At 41.2% G+C, this 27,523-nt stretch overlaps 1 protein-coding gene across 1 annotated transcript in view; it reads right to left on the reverse strand.

The window, feature by feature from the left end:
* CUBN (cubilin) overlaps positions 1-27,523 on the reverse strand; it is a 311,762-nt gene that overhangs the window by 37,409 nt on the left and 246,830 nt on the right. Inside the window, 3 exon segments of the mRNA XM_021064811.1 lie at positions 10,520-10,737; positions 13,740-13,869; positions 17,415-17,615. Coding sequence (XP_020920470.1) covers positions 10,520-10,737; positions 13,740-13,869; positions 17,415-17,615 — 549 coding nt within the window.

A 27,523-nucleotide genomic window follows, 5' to 3' on the forward strand; every position in this document is an offset into this window, starting at 1 on the left:
GTGGGGAAAAGTTATGAACATATATTTCACTAAAGAAGATAGACATATGACAAAAAAGCACACGAAAACTGTTTACCATCAGAGAAATGCAAATGAAAACCACAAGATATTACCATACATCTATCAGAATGGCTAAAATTCACACCCACACCCACACACACACAGTATTAGCTCACTATAGAGTACCACACTCCACAATGGGGTGACCAGGGTGCTGGGGTCCCAAAGCATGGACAGCACAGAAAGTACTCTTCAATGATTTTCTAACCCAAATGATAGAAGACAGGTGACAATGAAATAGCATCCTGAAGTGCTGAATGGAAATAATTGCCAAACTGGAATTCTATATTCAGAGAAAAAAAATTCTCCAAAATGTAAGGCAGAAGAAAGCCAAGTCCAGAAAACATAAAAAACAAGACATTTTTTACCAGAAAATCTGTAATTAAAAAAACACCAAGAATTCTTTAAAAAGGGGTAAACTGATCCCAGATGGAAACACAGAAATTCAGGAAGATGGAATAAAATCTACCAAAAAAAAAAAAAATGAAATTCAGGAAGAAAAGAAAAACAGCAATGGTAAATACACATAATTACTAATTGCATAAAGAAATAAAAGTGTTTTTTATATGCTTAAAACATATGTACGATTTAAATAATTGACACTAACAGCACAAAAGTGGGTTAATGGATTTAAAACATTGCATTTATCATGATCTGGTAAAAGGACTAATTTTAAATTAGATTCTTTGTGATGATCATTGTACAATTATAAATGTAATAAATTCATTGAGTAAAAAAATAAAAAAATTAGATTCTCATGAATTAAGGTGAATATTGTAATCTCTAAGGTAATAACTAAATATTTAAGTAATGATTTCTGAAAGAGAGTTATAACTGATTTAATTTAGAAAAGGCAAGAAAAGATTAAGAAACATAAGAACATAAAGGGCAAAGAGATAACAAATAATCCAGTGGTCTATTTAAATCCCATTATGTTAGTGATTTTATTAGTTGTTAACGTGGTACATTCTCCAAATGGAAGAAAAAAATAAGACAAAACCCAAATATATTCTTTAGGGTAGAGAAATGTTTTGCGTGTATATATATATATATATATTTTTTTTTTTTGGGTGTGCCCGAGGTACACAGAAGTTCCCAGGTCAGGGATCAAACCAGGACCATAGCAGTGACCTGGGCCACATCAGTGACAACATCAAATCCTTAGCCACTAGGCCACCAGGGAACTCTGAGACATGTTGAAAGCAGAGAGATTGAAAGATACACCGTGAACTGAAAGAAAGCTAGGGACATGATACTAAATCAGGAAAAGCAGACATTAAGGCAAGAAGCATTAAAAGTGGACACTGCAGAATAATATGGGTCAATTTACCAGCAGGATATAATAATTTACATATATTTGTGCGATATTACATTGCCTCAAAGTAAAAAAGAGCAAAACCTTAGCCCAGATCTTTGTACTGAACTTCTGATTCTCTCTGACTACCTACTGAACATTAGCTGGATGTTTTGTTTTTTTTTTTTGTCTTTTTGTCTTTTGTCTTTTGTTGTTGTTGTTGTTGCTATTTCTTGGGCCGCTCCCACGGCATATGGAGGTTCCCAGGCTAGGGGTTGAATCGGAGCTGTAGCCACTGGCCTACGCCAGAGCCACAGCAATGCAGGATCCGAGCCGCGTCTGCAACCTACACCACAGCTCACAGCAACGCCAGATCGTTAACCTACTGAGCAAGGCCAGGGACCGAACCCACAACCTCATGGTTCCTAGTCGGATTCGTTAACCACTGCGCCACAACGGGAACTCCTGGATGTCTTAAAGGCACTAAATTCTTCATACCAAACCAAAACTTAATATTTTCTCTGATGAAGCCTGGTCTTCTTCCGTAAATTTGTATTTGAATGGTGGTATCACAAGATAGTGTCCAGGAGCCTTAGGAATATCATTTTTTACTACAACTTTTTCCTTGTTCAAAGACTATTGTGTCCTCTTGATTCTGCATCTTAAGTGTTTCTCCTTTCAACTTCCTTCTTCCTTTCCTCCTTCCCGACCTTCCTTCCTTTCTTCCTTCCTTCCTTCTTCATCCCTCCCTCCTTCCCTCCCACTTGCTTGCTTGCTTGCCTGCTTTTTAGGATCACACCCATGGCATATGGAAGTTCCCAGGCTAGGGGTCAAACTGGAGCTACAGCTGCCAGCCTATTGATTCTTTTTGGTCACACCTGTGGCATCTGGAAATTCCTGGGCCAGGGATTGAACCTGTGCCACAGCAGCAACCTGCACCACAACTGTGGCAATGCCAGATCCCTAACCTGCTTCAGCACAAGGGAGGAGCTTCCAAAAGGGCATTTTTTTTTTTTGTAGGAGAATGCTTGATAGTTAAAATTTTGCAATTATAAATGATGTTAGGTCTGTTACTTAAGAAAATCTAGTATCTGACCATTGGATTTCGGAAGGCAGTGTGCGTTTAAACATTTGCAAAATTCAAGGCACTTTGATCTCCAGCAACACTATTTAGACATATGACTTTAACTTCTCATCATTGACGAAGTCAAAAGTTAGCAAAAATTAGAAAATGTTCTATTTAGAGAGAGCAGGTTTAATAGCAATGTGCTATTCAATGGTCATAAAATAGGGGGCGATATAAAAGATGTGAAATCGCCAAAACAGACCAAGTATCCAATAGTTTTTAATAACTTAACCAAAGGCATGGAATGGTTTTGTTGTTCAAGTTGATACATTAGATTTCACAGAGGGCTATTGAGGTTTCCACTTGTCTGACTCTGGTGGCAGTATTTAGTGGAAACAGAATATTTTTCCATTTCTATTCAAGACTTGCTAAGAGACCTTGGCAAGTCGATTCCTGTGCCACCCAGTTCCCTAATTTGTAAACTAAAATACAAGATAAGTAGGCTAGTCAGGGTTGCGTCATAAAAAAAAAATGCCCCAATTCCTTAATTTTGCTAGAATTTTAAGTAATTTTACTAATTGAAGGCCATAATTTGGGGCCAGAGATATTTGCTATATAGAAATTTATTACTTCTATACTCCAATGCTCTACACAATTATATTAAAAAACTCTGCATTCTTATAGTCAAATACTCTACATAATTGTGCTAAGTCTTTATATTATGTCATGCAAAGCTGTTAAGATAGCTGTGACATTTGTCTGTCAATATCAGAAAGATAACAGGGAGTTCCCAGTATGGCTCAGCAGTTAATGAACCTGACTAGCGTCCATGAGGATGTGGGTTTGATCCTTGGCCTCACTTAGTGGGTTAAGGATCCAGCGTTGCTGTGCGCTGTGGTGTAGGCCCGCAGATACAGCTTGATTGGACCCCTAGCCTGGGAACCTCCATATGCTGCAGGTACGGCCCTAGAAAGACAAAAAGACAAAAAAATAAAAAATAAAAAAAGATAATGGGCTTTTACTGTATGTGTGGTTATACATGTATATATGTAAATTATTTGTAAATATAAATATTTATAAATACTTCATATACTTTATGTATATTTCTAATATATGAAATATATTCATATTGTAAATATAAGTATAGTATATATAATTATGCTATAACAGCATTTATAGTCAGTGTATTTTATTACATATCAAATAAATAAGAAAAAATAATCAATATTATTCCTATATCAATTAATTGATATTTAATTAATAATAAATAATAATCAATTAATGATGAATATTTCTCCTTTCCTATGGGAATTATAATTAATTAATAATTAATATATATTTCTCCTTTCCTTATGGGAAGGAGGAAATAGTCACTTCTAGAGTCATGTGCAATGTTTATACAGTAACAGTAAATTAAATACACTGTTTAGGACAGGGTACCCATTGGAAAGCAAGCAGTGTTAATGAGAAGATGAGAATGGAGACAGATAGCCCTGTTTTCCCAAAGAGTAAGAAAAGAAATGACCTGTCTTTGAGAAAATGCACCCCAGAATCTCCAGTTGCCTGGAGTGGAGTGTCTATGATCACTATAGAAGTGATGTGGGCAGATTCAGAAAAGGATGAATTTGGGAGACGGTCCTATCTGAGGCCAAGCTTGGCTTTACCTCTTACAAACCCTTTGACTGGAAACAAATTACTTAATCTCCCAACTCTTTTCTCCTCCACTGTACAACAGGATAAGACCTGTCTCATGGGTAGTTGTGAGGATTAGATGAGAAAGTCCACGCCAAGCCCATCATGTAGACGCTCAGGTGGTCAGTATCCTTATCCTTAGGTGAGCATCCATGACCTCCTCACCTGGGAGGGAGCTGAAATGAAAGCTACCACACAAAGTTAACAGGGTTTTCCCACATCAGAACGAAGAGAAGAATATAGTCCCTGATGCTGTTCGTTCTCTAAACAACTGATTTACAACCAAAGAATTTTTTCAGTGTTTACTGATGACCAGGCATGAACATGACAGTCTGTTTTTATGTTCCTGGAAATGCTCCATCAAAGCCAGGTCCAGTGAATAGGGATAATGATTATTACAGGGAGCCTATGCTTATAAATAATTTAATCTCAAACATCCAGTTGTCTGATGGGTTGCATTTTTAGGAGGCCTGGTGTGGGTTAGGCTATGGAGAATGACCGATTCCCAGCTTCTTGTTTATTTCAATGTTTTTTCAAAGTGTTATCTTATCATTTACCATTAACTCAATTCTATCACTTAGCTTGGTTTCCACAATACCATCTGGTGTCATTTTCCCAATGACAACTCTTCCCTTCCAGACCAGGGGCAGCAATTTGGCCATTTAAGGTGGTGGGAGGTAAGAGCACAGATGATACTGGAATATAGTTTAATAAAAAAAACCTTCCCTTTTTGAGACTGACCTGGAATTTTACTCCTGCCTAATTGCTTTTGTAAGGTTTTGGTGAACTAAGCCTTTTTTTTTTTCCCCTTTAAATCAAATTCCCACATTCTCAGCTCAGCAAAAAAAAAAAAAAAAAAAAAAAAAAAAAAAAAAATCCCTTTCAATAAAACCCACAAAGAAGAAACTACAGATAACCTTGTCTTTGACATCAGCTCCCAAGGGAGGTCTAATTGCCAGTGAAAGTTACAAGACTTAAAGGGGGAGGAAATTAGCTTAGTGTAGTGATCTGCAAATGGGTTTACAATTTCAGCTCATCTCCCTCTCAGACTTCAGCAGAGTGAGCAAATGACATTAAGAGAACAGACAAACAACACTGCTTTCGAGTAATATCCCGTTATTGCTAAATGGAGGGTTATTTGAGCAAGCAGCTTACATGATTAATCACTTTATAATTCAACTACCTTATTACAGCTCGTCTTTTAAAAGTAATGTTGTATAGTAGCTCATCTCAGGCTAAGAAGGGACATGGACACATCTATATTTCGTGTCGAATGTTTTTAGGTTTATTTTTTTTAATGTTTAGCTAAAGAACTTTGGAATGCCTCTCCAAGTCCAAACTTAACACCAAAACTGTAAAATTTAAAAATAATTAGAAGCAAAACTGAATTTGTTATGTTGCTACGTTTTTCTCCATTTGCCACGATCATCTTTTCCATCTTTGGGGTCCCAGATTGGCATCAGTATTTTCTGTCTCCACCTGCTTCCTGGTCTACAGCTCTGCCCATCTGGGTATGTCTCCACCTTCGTCCTTGTTAAATGCGTGCTTTGGTATTTTTGCTTTTGCTCACGACAAAGGTCTGTCTGACCTTGATCTGCCTGACTTGCTCTCTATGGCAAATACACCGGGTTGAGGGAGATAGAGTATCGCCCTCGTCCTCAGCAGGGGGCTGTGGGCAACAGGGGCATCAGTCATGTGTCAGGATGTACGGCCTCAGGTGACATGAACCTCTAGTCCCTGACATACCCTGGCCCTGATCCTGCCAGTTGCTTAGGGTGACAGCCTTGTCCTTCTAGGTCACGTCATCCCGGAGGGGATACTCTTCCCTCTTCCCTTGGCAACCCACTGATCCAAGAGCCAACAAACCTCAACCCTAATTGGGTCAAGTTCAGTTTTTGACCCTGACATTTTATCAAAGTGTTCGAGAACACCTTACTTAGGAAAACACGTGTAGTGCCTATGATGCATCACAACCAAGAAATGTACTTTGCATTCCTGATCTAATCCTCTGTCTAGAAGTTTCCCCTCTAATGCGATGAGCATGTCATCAACAGACTGACTGGGCAGCCCCTCTGGTGTGAGATCAGTACTGCAGGAAGAAGTGGGGGCTTGGATGCCTAATACTATGTCTGCACATCTGCAATGCTTCATGAGTGACACGGGAAAGGACAACTGGAGCTGAAGTGGACCCTGCTGCTGAAGGAGGGGCAGGAACTCGACAGGCAGGAGTGGGTAGAACAAAAGGGTACGTATTGGTGCTGGCTCTGCATTGTGGAGCTCGCCCACTTCAGCCAAATCCTTGGGCTCATGGTCTTTTAAATTTCACGGGATTGTAGACACCACTGACAATCGGGTGAAAGCTGCACACTTTCTCCAGAACAAATGGTCAGATGTGCCGATAATTTCAGAGTTTCGCCTATCCCAGAAGCTCAGGGGATCACTGTGCTGCTCATCAGACATCCAGAATCGATAATTCACGGCAGGGAGGAGGTGCTGGGGAAGGCAGGAGGGCAGGTGTACTTCCCAGCCAGGTACTAGCTCCCTGGAGGTGTGTTGTTTTGCTTTCTCCTCACCTTACAGCCCCTGGAGGTGGCTCTTCAGGGCACAAGTTCAGTCAAAGAGGAGACCCGATTTCACCACATAGTTAATTAACAACAAATTTGTTCTGACCCATTAACAATACAAATATAACAAATGCACCAGGAGAAGTTCCCTAATAATCAGATAATCGTCTGAGCTGGGTCTTTCCTGGCTTCTGAAAAATTAAAGCAGATGTATACAAAATATGTTCAAGTGTGTGATCTATTTTTATTCATTTATTTTTTTGTCTCTTGTCTTTTTAGGGCCGCACCTGTGGCATATGGAGGTTCCCAGGCTAGGGGGTAAATTTGGAGCTACAGCTGCCGGCCTACACCACAGCCACAGCAACGCAGGATCTGAGCCGTGTCTGTGACCTACACCACAGCTCATGGCAATGCTGGATCCTTAACCCACTGAGCGAGGCCAGGGTTTGAACCTGCGATGCTAGGTGGGTTCGTTAACCACTGAGCCACAACAGGAACTCTCAAGTGTGTAATGTAAATAGCAAATCTGCAAAACTCTAGTGTTTAGGTCAAGGTCAACTAAATGGAGATGCCACAGACTAACTGGCCTCCTCGTCGCATCGATTATTTTTTCAGGGAAGATGTTGTTTTCCAGGCTGAACTGATAGTTTTAGAAGTAAAAATTCACTGTCTGGCCCAAAAAGCTGCTTTAGCTATATTTACAGTTTTTAAATAGATGAGATGGAAGTGAAAGGTTCATCTCAGTAGCTCAGCCTAAGTTTTTTTTTTTTTTTTATCTCGATCTATGGCTAAAAGATTTTATAAACCCTAGAATTCAATGGACACATCAGTTCCCTTCCCTTTTCCTCACCATAAACAACAAAAATGAAATCAAACATAACTGAAAAGTTACACAGAATAACCAGTAGATTTATATCGGTGGTCTTGAAAGGTTTGTAAGACCAAAAACAGTACAAAATGATAACACTTAGGTTCTTAGTTAAAAAAAAGAAGAGAGAAAAACTATTAAAGATTACTTAAAACTACTTAAATATTTCCAAGTAGCTGATGGTGTTTATATAGATGAAAAAGAGGTGAGGAGCATCCTTATAAAGCCAAGGAAGGTGCAACGCTGACAAGTAATGAAACCCCGCTTCTACTCCCTGCATGTAAATCTTTCCTCTAACTGTGACCAGAGTTGAAAAAAACAGTAGTTGAAAGTGTCCAGTCCTCATGGATGAACAAGGCTTTGGATGATGGGAGATTTCCCCTCTATGCTACTTCTGTTCAGTAAAATCACATGAGGTCTGAAAACATCTTTTAGTAGCTCAGCCATTAGTGAGGTGAGGGAACACTGGCTCGCTTGGGTCACTTCCTGCGGGTGACACCAGTGTGGAGTGCTTTAGGATTCATTCAATGGCCACGTGAGGATATGTTAGGAAAAAGAAAAGCAATTTGAAAGCAAAGAGCAAGAGCCATGCAATTATGTGTCATCTGATTCCGACATCTGCACTCAAGGCAAGAATAGATGAGTTCTTTGGCACCAAAAAACCTCCAAAGGAAAATTAATTTTTCTTTCAAAAGAACCTTCTATGTTTTGTCTGCCACCTCACTGAGGCGATTCCATCAAAGCCCTACTCTCTGTTCACCCATGAGATTTGCTTTCAAGTTACTGTTGATACAGCTAAGCAGGGAGGTGGTAAGGTGACTTTCTGATACAATGTGTCACAATGTCTGCATTTTATCATTTATCCCAACGCCTTCAAAACACAATGTCTAATTGCTTCCCTCAAGAAACGTGTGAGAAAATAACCCTCCAAAGATAAAGACAGTGGAGGTCAGCTCTGCTTTCTATCAGAGGGAAGAAGGTTAGAGTCACAGCAGGGCACAAAGAAAAAGCAAGTGTTTGAACAGGAAGTCAGGATGCTCATTGGATAAAAATTCCCAGTCTTCACACCAGGCAATTCGTTTCAGGTGTTCTTTGTTTTCAGAATATTAATCACATCTCTACTCAAATGGAAGAGTCAAAACATTTCCCAGAATCATATATAAATTCTCTTAGACCGTGCCATGGATGCTCTGGGTACAGGTAAACAGAGAATGGATTTGCTACCTTCTATTTTAAATGATTCAAAGTTCTGAGCTCATTTTATAGACATAATTATTTCTTAGGAGCAGTGGGAATAAGCCAGGGTGCTATTGTGATTTTGCCTCTGACTTAGCTTTTTTTTAAAAAAATTTTTAATTGTTATTTCCCCAATACAATTGTTTTCCTACTGTAGAGCGTGGTGACCCAGTTACATATACATGCATACATTCTTTTTTCTCCCATTATCATGCTCCATCACAGATTTGTGGCTGGGGGAGGGAATGGGATGGATTGGGAGCTTGGGGTTCATAGATGCAGACTGTGGCTTTTGGAATGACCTAGCTTTCCCTTTCACCTCTAGATTTGACTCCCAGATCTTTACCTTCAGCTTCAATTTCCTCCCATAGTTCTCCATTTAGATACCTCTACACCCTCCAACCCCAAATGACCCATACCAAATATCCTATTTCTTCCCTAAACCTTAGCCTCCTAAGGCACCACGATCCAACAAGTTGCCCATCAGAATCAACCTCAACTCAAGCCCCCATGGAATAAGCCTCAACTTCCCAACACTGCGCTTCCAATGATTTGTACCTTCTGCGTATCGGCGAGGTTTTCTTTTCCTCCCTTCTTTCCTCCCTCCCTCCCTCCCTCCTTCCTTCCTTCCTTCCTTCTTTCTTTCCTTCCTTCTTTTCTCTTGTTAGGGCCACACCTGTAGCATATGGAAGTCCCCAGGCTAGTGGTCAAATTGGAGCTACAGCTGCAGGCCTACACCACAGTCACAGCAAGGCCAGATCCTTACTCACTGAGTGAGGCCAGGGATCAAACCCACATCCTCATGGACACTATGTCAGGTTCTTAACCCACTGAGCCACAATGGGAACTCCCTGAATATCACTGAAATTTTCATCTTTCCTTTTATTTTTATTCTCGTTGTGTGAGTTGGAGGCTTCAAGCCTTCTCATCTGGAATTCTATGATAAGTTTCTTCCTTCAGAGGTTAATGGACCCTCTGAGCCTTTCTCCACCTTGCTACCACTAAGATCTTCCCAGAAGTTCAGTCTGGCCATGAAGTCTTTACTTAAAAGTCTTCCAGGTTCTTCACCATTTTAAGGATCAAATCAGCACAAGCCTACAGGGCCTTCTTTCTTGAGCTGGCCCTGTTTACCTTTAGACTTAACACCATTTCCATGGGTTATTAAAATGAGGCTCAGTTCTCATCTGAGATGGTGGTGTGGACAGATTTTCTTTTTATTTTCTTTTATTTTTTTTGTCTTTTTTGTCATTTTTTTAGGGCTGCACCCATGGCACATGGAGGTTCCCAGGCTAGGGGTCCAATTAGAGCTGCAGCCGCCAGTCTACGCCAGAGCCACAGCAATGTGGGATCCGAGCCGCATCTGTGACCTACACCACAGCTCATAGCCATGCCGGATCCTTAACCCACTGAGCAGAATCCTTAACCCACTGAGCGAGGCCAGGGATCAAACCTGAAACCTCATGGTTCCTAGTCGGATTTGTTTCCGCTATGCCACGACGGGAACTCCTTTTTGTTTGTTTGTTTTTTTTGTTGAGATTTTCTCTTTAAATACTAGAGAGACATATCTGTTGAGTGGTTTTTTGGTTACTCAAAAATACATCATATGTAATTTTTAAAAGCACAGTTTTACATGATATAGCCCTCTAATCTTAAGAGCAATGTAACAGAGGTGGAAAAAAAAAATTAAGGCAGAAAAGTAACAGTCATGAAAAACAGATGTGCTTGTCCAAAATTCTTACCCAATGTCTCCCGGAAAGATATCTTCCAACCTCTTGCAGTGTGAACTGAATCTGTCTTGAACACCAGGAACATAGTATTATTGCTGCTCTTCACATTTGGCGGAAGTGTGGAACCACAGAATTTGCCAAGAAGGGGGTCACTGATGTTAGAACCATCGTAAATTTCCAGGTAGTCTTGAGAGCAGAAAGTGGAGGGAACCAGGTCAAAATCATTGAACCTGTGAAATAAGCCTTGTTAATACTCATGTTCTCCATTTGGAGTTCCATCAAATTATAGCTTCGGTTTGTACTTCTTAAAATGGGGCAAGACAAAGGCTAACGGCAGAGCATCCAAGAGTCACTTGATAGGAAACATTAGAAACCATATACTATTGTATCGATCAGTGTCAAAAGTTGAAATTTTGGGGGGCGAGTAGAATAGGTTAAAGAGTATGGTAAGTGGTGGGAATATAAAGATAAGATACAGTTCTGGACTTCCAGGATTTATAGCCAAGGACATATTAAGCCTATTTGAAATGCATTAAGTTTTTTTTTTTCAATTTTTTTCTTTTTTTAATTTTTTAATTAAAAAATTTTTAATTACTCGAATTTATCATATCTGTAGTTGTATAATGATCATAACAATCCAATTTCACAGGATTTCCATCCCATAACCCAAGCACATCCCCCCACCCCCAAACTGTCTCCTCCAGAGACCATAAGTTTTTCAATGTCTGTGAGTCAGCATCTGTTCTGCAAAGAAGTTCCATCTGTCCTTTTTTCAGATTCCACATGTCAGTGAAAGCATTTGATGTTGGTGTCTCATTGTATGGCTGACTTCACTTAGCATGAGAATTTCTAGGTTCATCCATGTTGCTAAATATGCCGGTATTTCAATCCTTTTAGTGCTTGAGTAATATTCCGCTGTGTATATATACCACATCTTAGTCCAGATAGACATTAAGTTTGACAAGTTGAACTGATATTTATTGTTGCAGCAACACTTTAGTTTTTCAGTCTCATTAAAGATATGGTATTTACTCTGCTCCCTTGTTATTTTGTGAGATCAATGGTCCTCTTACCCTATTTTTTACTTATTGGAAGAATGCTACTATAAGAGACAGAAGAAAGGCTGGTTTTAGACCCAGAGCTTCATTCTCATTCTCATGGTCTGTTTCACTCTTTTTTTTTTTTTTTTTTTTTGTCTTTTTTTGTCTTTTGTCTTTTGTTGTTGTTGTTGTTGTTGTTTTACTCTTTTAAAATAGAGTTTATTCTAAGGTTAATTGCAACAGTATGTAGAGACCAAACTATGGGACCTGGCATATAGTATTTGCTCCAAAAAAAAAAAAAAAAAAAAAAGAAAAAATCAAAAACCCAACAAATGATCATTACTGTGACTTTGAAAACCAGGAATATGAAATGCTATTCCTCATAAAAGAAATAAAAAATATAAAAAACAAAGATAGGAGTTCCCATCATGGTGCAGCAGAAACGAATCTGACTAGGAACCATGAGGTTGCAGGTTCGATCCCTGGTCTCTCTCAGTGGGTTAAGGATCCAGTGTTGCTGTGAGCTGTGGTGTAGGTCGCAGACGCAGCTCGGATCTGACGTTGCTGTGGCTGTGGTGTAAGCTAGCAGCTGTTGCTTTGATTATACCCCTAGCCTGAGAACTTCCATATGCCATGGGTGTGTCCCTAAAAAGCAAAAGTAGATAAATAAATAAATATATAAAACAAATTTGGAATATGACACCAAAAACACGTGCAACAAAAGGAAAAAAGAAAAAAAACCAATGATAGAAAAAAGTGAACTAAATTTTCTCCTGCATCTCATTTAACTGCTTTAACCAAAAATTCACATTTCAGATCACTGTGGTCGTTATGGGAGACCTCACCCCACTAGAAAGCATGAGGATTTGGGTTCGATCCCTGGCCTTGCTCAGTAGGTTAAGGATCCAGTATTGCCGTGAGCTATGGTGTAGGTTGCAGACTCAGCTCGGATCCCACATTGCTGTGGCTGTAACATAGGCTGGCAGCTGCAGCTCCATTTTGACCCCTAGTCTGGGAACTTCCATATGCCACAGGAGCAGCCCTAAAAGGAAAAAAGAATTCTGAATTGCCATAAGCCACATCAACTTTCAGAGTACTCTGTCACAGGCTACACATCACTGAAACATGGGAGTTAGAAATACGTTATCCTAGATGGCAGCAATTTTGAGCTTTATCACTCAGAGAACTGGAGGTTGCTTTCCCATCATCAGCCTTGTTGGAAGTGGGCAGGACCGGGGAGCATTTTACTGATGGTATAAGGTACCCTGTATAGCACCAGTGTAGAGGTGTCCTGACGCCCGAATAAAAAGAAATCTAAGTAGTTAGAATGTTTACCCTTTGAGAGAGAGCAAAGGGGGCTATGAAGGACATGGTTTTGGGAGAAAATCAGATACGTTTTCTTTTCTTTTCTTTTCTTTTTTTTTTTGACTTTTTAGGGCCACACCTGAGGCATGTGGAAGTTCCCAGGCGAGGGGTGGAGACGGAGCTGCAGCTGCCTGCTTACATCACAGCCATAAAACGCCAGATTCGAGCTGTGTCTGCGACCTTCACCACAGCTCATGGCGCCACCAGACCCTTAAACCACTGAGTGAGGCCAGGGATCGAACCTGCATCCTCATGGATACCAGTCGGATTTGTTTCCACTGAGCCACGGGAACTCCCTGATACATTTTCCGTTTTCAACTCTTCATTGAATAGTGCGTCCCTTTGGGAAAGTTATTTGCAACTTCTGAGCCTCAGTTTTCTCATCAATAATATGCGACCAATAATCTATACTTCATCTGACTGTATCGAGAACTAACTAGGAGAATGGGAGAAGGGTTAACTAAAATTCCTTGCATATAATTAGTGCCCCTGAAGCAGAAACTGCTTCCTCTTGCCCTCTCTGCACCCTATGACTCCAAGACAGGCTTCCACCCCATCATAGGAAGCCCCTTTAAAACCGTAGGAAAAGTACAATTGTTTGAACGGGTGGAGGGTCTGTGTTTCCCCTGAATCACCACCAGCTTGCGTGGAGGGTGGAGACCCCACTTCCCAGGGGAACAGGACCATACCACATGCTTGCTCTCCCTCTCCCTAGATTCTGGCATGTACCTCTGAGGAGGATCAATGCTGGGAATCGTTAAAGGACTATCTTTCCCACGACTAGAGCTGCCCCGGTTTTCTGAAGAAGGTGACCTTGTCTTACGTACTTGAGCTGGATCACTCTGTCGTCTCTGACGGTGACGGTATACAGACAGTGCATATCGTTAGGGTAGTTGGAATAGGAATAGGAAGGGCTCTTGATGATTCCAAAGGAGAGGTTGAACGTGCCACCACAGGCTGCAAGAGAGGACGGGAAAATGCAGAGAACAGTTATGACCCACAGCAGAGGAAAGTCTTGGTCAGACGTTCTAGGCTGTTGTACCCTCTGCTAAGAGACAGAGATGATGGCTCTTTGTCCTAAAGCCACGTAAAGTTCCCTTTGTTGGGCTTACAAATGATTGAGATTTCTGCACGGAGCTGGGGGTAGAGACAGGAGTGGAAGCAGGGAAGAGTATTTCAAGGGATGGAATCGGGCTGAGCTGAAACAATGCCCAGAGGGAAAGTAATGAGAAAGCAACGTCTCACATGCTGGAATATAACTGTCCTTCCTTGGTGCTGAAGTGACAGATTCAGAGGGATAACAGGAGTGACTAGAAGTTTAGAAAAGTTGTGCAGAGTCCAAAGCACGGTGTAGGCATAAGAACCTGGGAGGGACTATGACCTAAAATCTTAAACCACACAGGGGGATGTCTCCTATGTCTGTGATAGATGATGATAACGTGACATTTTAGAAATCATTTTGGGAGTAATGGAGGGTAGTTCCCTCTGGGGGCTCAAATGCATAGCTCTTAGGTCCCGTGTATTTCTATTCTATTCAGTTGAAAGGCTGGTAAGGTCTGTGTTTGCCCAGGTTTTTCGTTTATTTTTATTTTTTGTCTTTTCTAGGACTGCACCCACGGCACATGGAGGTTCCCAGGCTAGGGGTCTAATTGGAGCTGCAGCTGCCGGCCTACACCACAGCCACAGCAACATGGGATCTGAGCCGCATCTGCGACCTACACCATAGCTCATGGCAACGCCGGGTCTCTGACTCACTGACCGAGGTCAGGAATTGAACCTGCAACCTCATGGTTCCTAGTCAGATTTGTTAACCACTGAGCCATGACGGGAACTCCCTGCCCAAGTTTTATTACTGGTCCTCAACCAGCATGAGGAAGTTAGGTCCACCCCCAAGCCTGAATCCAGAGATCAACAGCCCATAGCCCTTCGTTATGCCCACTAGTCAATAAAATATCAGCTATAAAAAATAGAATGAAATCTCATCACAAAAAATAGAGATTTTTAATTTTTCTGCTTGGCTTTGAGATAAGGAGGAAGAATTTGTCAGTTAGTGATGGAAAGTGCCCTATTCTCACTGCAGTGAGGAAGGTTTATATTTATTTTATTTTGTGATTTTACTATTATTATTATTTGCTTTCTTATGGCAGCACCTGCAGCATGGGAAATTCCCAGGCTAGGGATTGATTTAGAGCTTGCAACCTACATCACAGCGCACAGCAACACCGGATCCTTAGTCCACTGAGTGAGGCCAGGGATTGAACACGCATCCTCACATATCTTAGTCAGGTTGGTTACTACTGAGCTGCGACAGGAACTCCATATTTTACAATTTTTTTTTTTTTTTAGGGCCATACCTGCGGCATATGGAGGTTCCCAGGCTAGGGGTCTAATCGGAGCTGTTGCTGCCGGCCTATGCCAGAGCCACAGCAATGCCAGATCTGAGCCGTGTCTGCAATCTATACCACAGCTCATGGCAATGCTGGATCCTTAACCCACAGAGTGAGGCCAGGGATTGAACCTGCAACCTCATGGTTCCTAGTCAGATTTGTTTCTGCTGTGCTACAATGGGAACTCCCATATTTTATGATTTTAAAATTGTGATAAGGTTAGTATATTTTCATGATATTTTTATGGCTTACATACTCTCCATGGGTAGATTCCATTGACATCTCTTAGAAATGGTAACAACAAATAGTGGCTGCCATTTAAGGTTATTCAGGTTATGTATTTATTTGTCTGTTTAGTTTGACTCAGTTGAACCCACTTTGTGGGGAAAGCTCTTCTCTCTATGCCCATAGTATTTGCGTTCTCAGGCCCTTGGAAACATCTGCAGTGAATTAAATGTTAGGCTTGTGTGTCATCCTGTACACAATTATGTGGTCTCTGAAAGCTTGTCAATGTCTAAATAACTCGCAAATTTGGATGATGTTGGGATCTGAAATTTCAGTGTCAAGAATCCTCTTTGGTTTATGTTTTGGCCGTATCCTTGTCATGTGAGAGTTCCCAGGTCAGGGATGAAAGCCAAGCCACAGCAGGGACAACACTGGTCTTTACTTTCTAGGCCACCAGGGAACTCCAAACAACCCTCCTCCAATGAGTCTCTCATAGTAGATGATGGGGAACCTTACACAAGGTGTTTTAGGAAAACGAGGAATTGAAGAGTAAAAGAATACACAGCAGGGATGTAACTCTCCAGAGCACTAGTTGTGCCAAAAGAATAAAACAAATTTCCCCTTCTCTTTATTCAACAAGATAACTGGGGGTAGGAGTATTCACGGTTCTGCTCTGTTCATGCCAACAGAACCCCTGAGCCCCACACCGTCATGCATTACAATGGGACTGGCTAATGTGAACCACATGCGGATGCCTTTTTCATGAGTAAATAAACAGTTTCAGTCTTTGTGGATGGGAACAGTGATTTCTTTGAAAGAAGATGATTTGGCTTTCTCCCTCTAGCAAGGGGCTTCGTGCAAGAAAGAAAACGATTTTGCAAGATCTTTTTTTCTGTCCGTGTTACTGAAGTTGGGGTGACGTGAAAAAAAAAAGACATGCTGTCAGCACATGAACCAAGCACGGCTTAGGGCAGGAAAGGAAGAGACTAGGCAAAATAGGGAAATTGAATCTTAAGATTTTTCAAACGTTAATCAAACTGTCAACAAGGAATGAAAAGATCTTGGTAGCTACCAAAGTCTTGGTCCAATCTGTGGCTTGTCTTCTCACCTTGCTTTTGACATGGACAAGTTGCAAATTTTAACATAGTTGGATAAATACATCAATCTTTCAGGACTTGTGCTTTTTGCATATTGCTAAAAAATTCTTTCCCACCAGAAGAAAATATTCTCTTACATTTTTTTCTAAATTAATTAGTTAATTAATTAAATTTTTTTACGGCTGCATTTGCAGCATACAGAAGTTCCCGGGCTAGGGGCCAAATCGGACCCACAGCTGCTGCCCACGCCACAGCCACAGTCACGTGGGATCTGAGCTGCATCTGTGACCTAGTCCGCAGCTTGCAGCAGTGCTGGATCCTTAACCCACTGAGCGAGGCCAGGGTTCGAACCCACATCCTTACAGAGACAATGTCAGGTTCTTAACCTGCTGAGCCACAAGGGGAACACCTTTTTCTAAATTTATAAACCAGTGCTTTACAGCAAAGTGACTTGGTTATATGAAAGTCCAGGCCCAAAAGTTATTTTTATGCAATGTACCAATAACTGAAGGTAGCGGTTCATTCTAACTTAAATGATCAAAAATAAATCTCTATCTTCCATTTGATTTTCACTGTAGTTCTGCCAAACTTCATGAAAAAGGGCATCTTTATTTTCCAAAAAGGAACATATCTAAGTATTTTTGGACCAGGCACCAGGTTAATAATTTTTTTTCCCTTAAAGTCTCTGAGTCTTCACGTGGGTGATGTGTGATTCACAATCAAATCTTCTCATGGAAATTTCTCAAGAAAAAAAAAAAAGAAAATTCCCAACTCCATCCTTATGGCTACTCACGGGTTATCCTATAGGAAAACTTGAATCCAAAATCTGTGGTATGTGCATTCGAGTAGAAGTTAAGCAGCACCGGCCCGGAGATGGTGACAGGAGACAGGGCCTCATCCCCACACAGGGTCACCAGGGGCGTGGAGGATAAGCTGTGACCTCGGATGATGTGCACGCCGTCGCTGTCGCAGCTTCCTGACACGGTGGAGCGAGCTGTGCCGAGCGGAAGACAACCGGAAGCAACATAAACGATTATCACAAACAAACATAAACAATCCCACAAAAATGTCAGGAAGATTCACATAGCAATTGAAATGAGATGAAGTTCCCATCATGGCTCAGCAGAAACGAATCTGATTAGTATCCATGAGGATGCAGGTTCGATTCTTGGCATTGCTCAGTGGGTTAAGGATCAGGCATTGCCATGAGCTGTGGTGTAGGCCGGCAGCTGCAGCTTCAATTTGACCCCTAGCCTGGGAACTTCCATATGCCATGGGTCCAGCCCTAAAAAGACATCCCCCCCCCCAAAAAAAAAAGAGAAACAACTGCCATTTTGGCAAGTCAAGTCCTTATTTGACTTGGTTTCCTGATGAACTGACGCTCAGCCTAGTTTCAGGCACAGGTGTGAGAAAGCATGGGGAGTTTCACAACAGGTAAATCCTGTGTAAAAATAATCCAGAATTTTCTTCCTTATAAAATGGCTCCTTTAAATCAGTGATTATAAACTAGGGACAGTTGAGGGGGGAGTGGGATGGATGAGGCGTTTGGGGTTAGTAGATGCAAACTATTCCATTTAGAACAGATAAGCAATGAGGTCCTGCTGTACAGCCCAGGGAACTATATCCAGTCTCTTGGGATAGAACATGATGGACGATAGTAGGAGAAAAAGAATGTATATTTACGTATGACTGGGTCACTATGCTGTACAGCAGAAAGTGACATGACACTGCAAATCAATTCAACTCTAATAAAAATAAAATAAAATTAAAAAGTAATTATGCTACTAATTGGGCCTAAATCTACAAGTTGAAAATGTGACTTAATTTCAGTGACCTTACCATATAATCAGAAACAATATGATGCTGGAAAAATAGGACAAAAAAAAAAAAAAAAAAGAAATACAGTAAACTCAGATTCATGGCTTGAATACTGCCAAATTGTGTACCTTAATTTTAGCCTGTGAATTTGTCTTGTAGATAATACCAAAAGCTGTACTGGAATTTAAAACATTCAGAGGAGGTGAGTTTGAGATTAAAAAATATTATGAATTAGCTGTAAAATATCTTTCACCAGCAAGAATATATAAAGCAGTAAAAGCAAAATCATAGAATAAAAGGACATGTTGCTGATGTTGGATTAAAATTTCAGTTCTGCATCAGTTGAATGCTTTAAGTATTAAAGTTGAATCCATTGAATCCTTTAAGTATTAAAGGCTTAGTTTCTCTCTCTCTCTCTCTTTTTTTTTCCTTTTTAGGGCCATACCTGTGGTCTACGGAAGTTCCTGGGCTAGGGATTGAATCAGAAGCTGCAGCTGCAGGCCTATACCACAGCTTGCAGCAACACAGGATCCTTAATCCACTGAGTGAGGCCAGGGATTGAACCCACATCCTCATGGACACTATATTGGGTTCTCAACCTGCTGAGCCACAACAGGAACTCCTAAAGAGTTAGTTTTTGAACTCTTTGATAATATAGACTATCACAGTGGTGGTTGTCTTAGAAAATTATGGAAAGGCTGTGAAATATAGGGTATGTGCTTCATTATGCTTCAAAAAAATCAAAGGAACTCCTTCAACTATAGAAAGTTTATTCATGAAATAGCAATTTTTTTTTTTTTTTTGTCTTTTCTAGGGCTGCACCTGCGGCATATGGAGGTTCCCAGGCTAGGGGTCTAATCGGAGCTGTAGCTGCCGGCCTACACCATAGCCACAGCAATGCCGCATCCTTAACTCACTGAGCAAGGCCAGGGATTGAACCTGCAACCTCACGGTTCCTAGCCGGATTCATTAACCACTGAGCCATGACGGGAACTCCTGAAACAGCAATTTTTATCTATATTGAGACATAACCAAAGTGCACAAGTTATTTAAAAATGGTTTGTATTCAACAATAAGGAGAGGCAGAGGGAATTGAGATGGGATTCAGTTTTTTTTTTTTTTTTTCGTAGATGGTAAGAGAATGCCAAGTAACTAAAAACACCATTCAAGATGATCTGCTCATTCTCAAAGCCTGGCTCAGTAAATTGTGAAAGTTATGAAACTTGGCAAGTTGCTTAAGGATTAAAACATTCCTGTACCCATCTCAATAGTCATTTCTTTCAGGTAGGATGCTCTTCCCAATTTTTTCCATAAGAACTCAAAAATTACATAATATCAGAATAGGTAAGGTTCCTAAAGTCAAAAAAAAAAAAATACCAAGAGTTAGCATGAACAAAGTAATCTACAAGAACCAGAAAGATAAGTATGTCCATAGGCATCAAGTAATTCACGCAGACACATCATTTTCTCAAGGTCTACACATCAGCTCACAGTGTTTGACCAAAGGTATCAGTCCAATTCTTCATGAGAAGACACTCGGGGACAAAGACTATAGGCATCAGAAAATAATGAGATTAAATACCTTTCTATAATCATAGGGGAAGCCAATGGAATATATAATCAAAGTATATGCAAAACTCTCAAGTGGAATATAGTTCAATGCAACTAGGATGACTGCCTTCTAGGGAAAGAAAAGAATTTGGTTAAGGTTTAAAAAAAGGTCTTCAAGGAGCGAGATGAATATCAACGTTGAGTTTCTGGTCGATAAGGAGCATTCAATCAGACACATGAGAATTTGTCAGGAAGAAGAGGACCCTGGAATTAAATGATACTTTCTCCATGGACGACAGGCCAAGTTATGTGACAAGGAGCTACCGCCATTCTTAATTCCATCTTCAGTAAAGGACTGGATGAATATTTACTATTGAAATCTCCGAGGTATAAAACAATCCTCCACAATTTGTTTCTATGACTATTTTCTCTCCTTCTGCAAAACTTTGAAACATTTATTATCTGAAATGGGTAAGGCTCTACCCAACCTATTGAAATGTCATTTTTATCACCTTCCCCTGGGCTTTATGACAAAGAACAATGTTCAAGTCTTGATTTCAACATGATTCCAAGGACCTGGAGAGAAGTGAGAGGAAGCCAAGGATGAGTCATTCAGCCAAGAATAGAAAGGTGTGGAATTTAGATTCAGAGGGCAATTTTCCTCCAGAGTCACAGAGAGGGAGGCAGAGAAGCCAATGAGGATGAGAATGAGTGGGAAATCCTTTTGACTGAAATATCTTAATAGTGCAGATGGGATAAAGTCTTTGCAGTAAAATAGCAGAGCGCTCTAGGGAGAGGTACGTGTGTGAATCAGGGGCAGCTCTGAGTAGCTTGGACCCTGACTCCACAGTGGAGGAACAATTCTGTGGGAGGGAGGAGCTCCACAGAGGGTGAAGGTCAAAATCTGACAGCCCAGGCAAGCAAGGAATCCCACACAGCCTAACCCCCTCCTCTGGGGCTTGGCCAGTTCCAACAAAACATCAATAGGAACGACTTCAAAAGAACCACTGCTTTCTGGAACAGTGAGATGGGAAATGGGCCAACACTTTTATCTCTTGAGACATAATTGATAAAGCAAAGGAAAGAAGTGGTAAGTAGTTGGCTAGTGCCACTTCCTTAAAAACTGAGATTAAATGGAGGGGAAACGTCAATGAAAACCCACCAAACTCCATGATTATGCTTCTTGGTGGAAAAAAAAGGGCAAAAAGGAAAAATCTAAACACATTTATTACCTGAAATGGGCAAGGCTCTATCCAACCTTTTTTCTCTGTCCAGTTTTTTTTTTTTTTTTCCTTTTAGTTTTACATGGGGCATAGCCTGTAAACCAGGACTTCTTTGTTAATGAAGGAGAATCTAGGCAAACATGACACAGGTATCTATCTGGAAATCTAGCGCCATTCTTCCCCAGAGGCCATCTCTTGAGGACAGGGAGCAAAAGATATTTGCATGGGTCCCCTCATTTTCTGTGCCAAGGCTCTACTCTCCACCCAATTCTTTATTCTTTTTTTTTTCTTGGCTGCATCCACGGTATGTGAGTGTTAGTTCCAGGACCAGTTCTTTATCAGATATGTGATTTATAAGCATTTTCTTCTACTCTTTGACTTATCTTTTTATTTTTATTTATTTTTATTTCTTTATTTTTTGGGTCTTTTCGCTTTTTCTGGGGCCACTCCTGAGGCATACGGAGGTTCCCAGGTTAGGGATCCAATTGGAGCTGTTGCCACCGGCCTACCCCACAGCCACAGCAATGAGGGATCCGAGCTGCATCTGCAATCTACACCACAGCTCACGGCAACACCGGATCCCTAACCTACTGAGCAAGGCCAGGGATCGAACCTGCAACCTCATGGTTCCTAGTCAGATTCGTTAACCACTGAGCCACGACAGGAATTCCCTTTTCATTTTTAAAACAGTGCCCTTTGAATAATTCTTAATTTTTTTTAAATGGCCATTCCCATGGCATACAGAAATTCCCTGGGCAAGGGATCGAAACTGCACCATGGCAGCAACCTGAGCTATGGCAGTGACAATGCCAGATCCTTAACCCACTGTGCCACTTGGGAACTCTATCCAGTTCTTATTAAGAGATACTCTACAGAGTTCCTATCCTGGCTCAGCACTAATAAACCCGACTAGCATCCATGAGGACACAGGTTTGATCCCTGGTCTCACTCAGAGGGTTAGGTATCCGGCGTTGCCTTGAGAGGAGATGTATGTAGGTCACAGCTGCGGCACCGATCTGATGTGGCTGAGGCTGTGGCTGTGGCTGGCAGCTGCAGCACCAATTTGACCCCTAGCCTGTAAACTCCATATGCGGCCTCCCCCCCCAAAAGGAGAGATGGTCCAGATCTGAGAAAAACTGAGTTTAGAATTTGCCTAGATATGGGATTTTTTTAGTTAAGAATTTAATTTCTAAATCCCTCCTTATCGCCAAGGTAAATCAATATTATTACCCAATTTTAATGATAGAAAAATTAAGGCACAGAAGGCATTGCCTAGGTTACTTCCTCTGTTATGTGTTTTCTTTGTAAAGTTGAAAAAAAAAAAAAAGCCTATCATCTTTGCAGCAACTGGGAGGCATCTACTTGGCCACACAAATAGCAAAAACAGAAAAATATACTTTTAGACCATTTGGTATTTGGGAAAATAAAATAAGTATTTATTTGATTCCAAAATAAGTACAAACATTGATGGTTTCTCCTTCATGCTTTCTCATTAGATTTTGTTGGTTTTTGCTATTTCAATTTTCACCAAAGTGACATTTTGAATTGGTCAAATATTTATTTTATTTTATTATTTTATTTTATTTTGCTTTTTAGAGCCACAACTGCAGCACATGGGAAGTTCCCAGGCTAGGGGTCAAGTTGGAGCTGCAGCTGCTGGCCTATGCCATAGCCACAGCAGTGCAGCATCCTTAGCCCATCTTGCAAGACCAGGGATTGAACCTCCATCCTCATGGATATTAGTTGGGTTCATAACCTGCTGAGCCACAATGGGAACTCCCAAATCTTTATTTTATTTTACAACTTTTGAGGACACCATTAAGAATACCAAGAGCCATTTTAGTCTTGAGATAACTTTCAGAAACAACAACAACAAAAAAGTCCTGTAAATGCTCAAGTGGAAAATTCTTCTATGACTCGATTTCCCTGAAATTCAGTGGTGATTATATAGGAAAGATAAGTCTATGGTTTACAGAATGAAAACCTTAGGCCAACATATAATACCCTAACATACTTCCCAAGCAACTCACTTTAGTGAAAAGTAGGTTAATGAACCTTTGTAACCTCTTAGCAGGAAAAGCACCAGTATGTAGCTGGATAACCAGGATACTGGTTTGAAGAGTGAAACCTTTCCTAAGTAAACACACTTGTCCACACACTCAGTATACACAGTGTATAGACAAGTGTGTTTCCTTGTAATATTTTGGAGCCTGGAATAGCACTCCCCCCGCCCCGCCCCCCGACAAGTCCACATTCTGTGCCAGTGGCCTACCAAAACAGCAGATCCAGAACCTTCACTCTACCCAGGACAACCCAAGCTCTGCTGGCAGCTTGGGCTCGGAAATAGAGTCATTTGGAGAGAGTTTTTCAGAAAGAGTTCTGTGGTCTATAGCAGCTCAGACTAATGTTCTTGCAAAAAAAAAAAAGCTATGAATTTTCTTAAGGGCAATTAACATTCAGTTTTATCACAACACACGGCACACGAATTCCTCTGGCTCGATTAGAAGGGGTGGAAGGTTATTTTTACTGCAGCTAATGAATCTCAAACTTGCTGATGGTGTTCAACGAACGTCGGCACTAATATGATTAGTGATGAAAATCTAATGACAAAATAAATCTGATTCATGTTGCACTTTCAGGGAATCGTTATAATTCATTTAACCTAAGCCAGAAATGATGCACTTAGGAGTCTGAAAATGCTGACTACTTGTAACACTGGAAATGTCACAAGACATTAGCCTAAAGATGTCTTATAAAAAGAGCAGTCTCTTCAACTGGGTGAGAATGAGCAAAATCATTAAAGTGGAAATCAGTTAAACCAAATATTAGTTCTCAGGCAATGTGTGTAAGGGGAGCCTGACTGGCAGAAGCAAAAATATCAAAACAGTGGCTGCTCTGGTCAATGAAGGCTCACAAAATATGTTTCTACAGGCAAGATCTGACTCACATCTACTAGTTTATGTTTTTAAAAAATACCATGCTTTTTGGGAGTTCCCATTGTGGTTCAGCGGTAACACACCCAACTAGTATCCATGAAGATGTGGGTTCGATCCCTGGTCTCGCTCAATGGGTTGGGGATCTGGTGTTGCCATGAGCTGTGGTGTTGGTCGCAGCTGTGACTCAGATCCGTGCTGGTGTGGCTGTGGCGCAGACCTGCAGCTACAGCTCTGATTTGACCCCTAGGTTGGGAAGTTCCATATGCTGCAGGTGCAGCCCTGAAAAGCAACAAAACAAAACAAAACAAAAACCCAGTGATTATCAGAAAGAATAAGTAATTTGTAGAAAGTTGTGTGACTAGTATGTGGCCAACCTGGCATTGAGATCCATCCTAAAATACTGTGTGTCCTCCACAGCCCCCACCTCTGTGGCCACATTCCAGGTCAGAGAGCCTGCAGCGGCTTGCCTCTTTACCACAGCCGCTCAGCGAAACTCAGGAGCTACTGTTGGGCACCGCTTTTAATACAAACACCATTGGTATTGGCAATGTTTTTTATGGCTCTTTTATAGAGTATATTTACCAGCATCTCCTTTTTTAGTCTAAAGGATATTGGCATATGGCATTCTTGCATTCATGTAATTTAATGAGAACAAATGCACATGTACATGCACAATCCAAGCCACAAGATCCGTCCCCCCCACTCCGCTTTTTTTTTTTTTTTTTTTCTGTGTGCAAGCCATGCAGAAGTTCCCAGGCCAGGGATTGAACCTGCTGTGCCAAAGCAGTGACCCAAGCTACTATAGTGACAATGCCAGATCCTCAACCTGCTGTGCCACAAGAGAACCCCAGTTCTTCCCCTGTTATTAAAATAACTTGCCCTCAATTATAAGAATCATAGAAAAGGTACAAAAAAGCAAATAAATGCCATCAATCTATGAGGCAGCTCTTTAAGTACTGTTTGGTAGCATTACAGATTTTATTCCCACAGGTTATTTTAAATTAAAAAACTGGATTTATTTTTTGGCTGTGCCCATGGCATGTGGAAGTGGCCAGGCCAGGGAATGAACCTGTGCCACAGCAGTAACCACAACCACAGCAGTGATAGTGATAACACTGGATGCTTAACCTACAGAGCCACCAGGGAACTCCCTTGGATGTTTTTATATAAACTGTTTTACCTTCCCCTAATACTTTATGTAACATGAACATCTTTTCATATTAATGGAATATTGTGCTAGCAAATGCTGAGAAGATCGTGTTTTACTTCACAGTCCATTTTTACAGCGACATTCATCATTCATACTTGGCATTTTCCAGCAAATGCATGCCAAAGACCACAAGCTGTAGAGACGTGGGAAGAGGAGGTTGTAGACAAAGGATCCAGGGAGAGAAGCTTTGTGTAATCTATCAATGTACGAGGGCCGACATGTCATTTTTTTGTTTGTTTTGTTTTTGTCTCTTTGCCTTTTCAAGGGCCGCTTCCCCGAGGCATATAGAGGTTCCCAGGCTAGGGGTTGAATCAGAGCTGTAGTCACCGGCCTGCACCAGAGCCATAGCAATTCGGGATCCGAGCCGCGTCTGCCACCTACACCACAGCTCACGGCAATGCCGGATCCTTAACCCACTGAGCAAGGCAAGGGATCAAACCCACAACCTCACGGTTCCTAGGCGGATTCGTTAACCACTGTGCCACGACGGGAACTCAGTGACATGTCATTTTTATTTCCAGGAAGCATGCTTTTCCCAGGTGCTGAGCACTGCAGAGCATTTTGCCAAGTTGGACTTTTCACTGCCATGGGAGACGAACCCAAAGAGAAAGACATTTTGATTAGGCAGATGAAGCTTGACAAATTTACAGGTTAAGTGTAATACAGAAAGGAAAAGTTAATTTGTAAAAAACAGACTGAGGGGTTGAAGATGCCTGTCTACTTGAGGGGACCTTTCTTCTGCAGTGAGATACCACCATTAAACAGCAAGTTGTGGGAGTTCCTGACGTGGCTCAGCAGTTAACAAAGCTGACGAGTATCCATGAGGATGCGGGTTCGATCCCTGGTCTCGCTCAGTGGGTTGGGGATCCCACATTGCTGTGGCTGTGGTGTAGGCCGGCAGCTGTAGCTCCCATTCGACCCCTAGCCTGGGAACCTCCATATGCCTCAGGTGTAGCCCCAAAAAGGCAATAAATAAATAAATAAATAAAGTGCCAAGCCAACACAAGCTATTAAAATAAAACAACGACAACAGCAACAACAAAAAGCCAGCAAGTTGTGTTTATGGTAGACAGGGTCCAGTTCAAATCAGCAGCTCCACTGTTCCCTTTGCCAAGAGTCAAGAATAAACCCCACAGGATGCTGTGGTTAGGGATTTCCCAATCCCTGTGGAATCGATGAAGATGAAAACAACAACAACGACAACAAAAAACGGGTATCCCACAGTCCTATTTAATGAAAGTAGGACAGAGATATTTACTAATTTTATGAATTCATTCATTCGTTCACCATATATGGAGCACCTACCTGGACTCAGCGATGAAGTTTCTCTTGCTGGTTTATGGTGTGTGTGTGACTGTGTTTAGGCATGTGCATGTGTGTAGAATAAATGCAAATGAATAAATGAGAAGCTGAGATTAACATGTCATAGATTTCAGACTTGTTTTCTTTAAGCCATTTACGTGATGCCTATGTTCTTAAAGCCCTTGCATTATTATTTTTTTTTACCTCTGGGTGGAATATATAGGATGATGCGTGTGTTCTTAAAATATTGGATAATATTTTAATTAGGTTTATATCAACTCTAGTTTTTGGCCTTGCCCACGGCATGCAGAATTTCCTGGGTCAGGATCGAACTGAGATCATAGCAGTGGCCTGAGCTCCAGCAGTGACAATGCTGGATCTTTACCCCACTGAGCCATCAGGGAATTCCCATAACATTTTAAATATTTTCTTCAAATGGTGATTTTTAGACAATCTCTGTCTCTACTCATCACTCATCCATTTATTAAGAATCAGGAATTTCCGTCGTGGCGCAGTGGTTAACGAATCCGACTAGGAACCATGAGCTTGCGGGTTTGATCCCTGGCCTTGCTCAGTGGGTTAAGGACCCGGTGTTGCTGTGAGCTGTGGTGTAGGTCGCAGAGGCAGCTCGGATCCCAAGTTGCTGTGGCTGTGGTGTAGGCTGGAGGCTACAGCTCCGATTCAACCCCTAGCCTGGGAACCTCCATATGCCGCAGGAGTGGCCCTAGAAAAGGCAAAAAGACAAAAAAAAAAAAAAATCAACTGGAGGGAATTCCCTTGTAGCTCAGAGGTGATGAACCCGACTAATATCCATGAAGATATGGTTCAATCCCTAGCCTCACTCAGGGGCATTGCCGTGAGC

This window comes from Sus scrofa, chromosome 10 (genome assembly GCF_000003025.6).
Source record: "Sus scrofa isolate TJ Tabasco breed Duroc chromosome 10, Sscrofa11.1, whole genome shotgun sequence".
Classification (NCBI taxonomy): Eukaryota; Metazoa; Chordata; class Mammalia; order Artiodactyla; family Suidae; genus Sus; species Sus scrofa.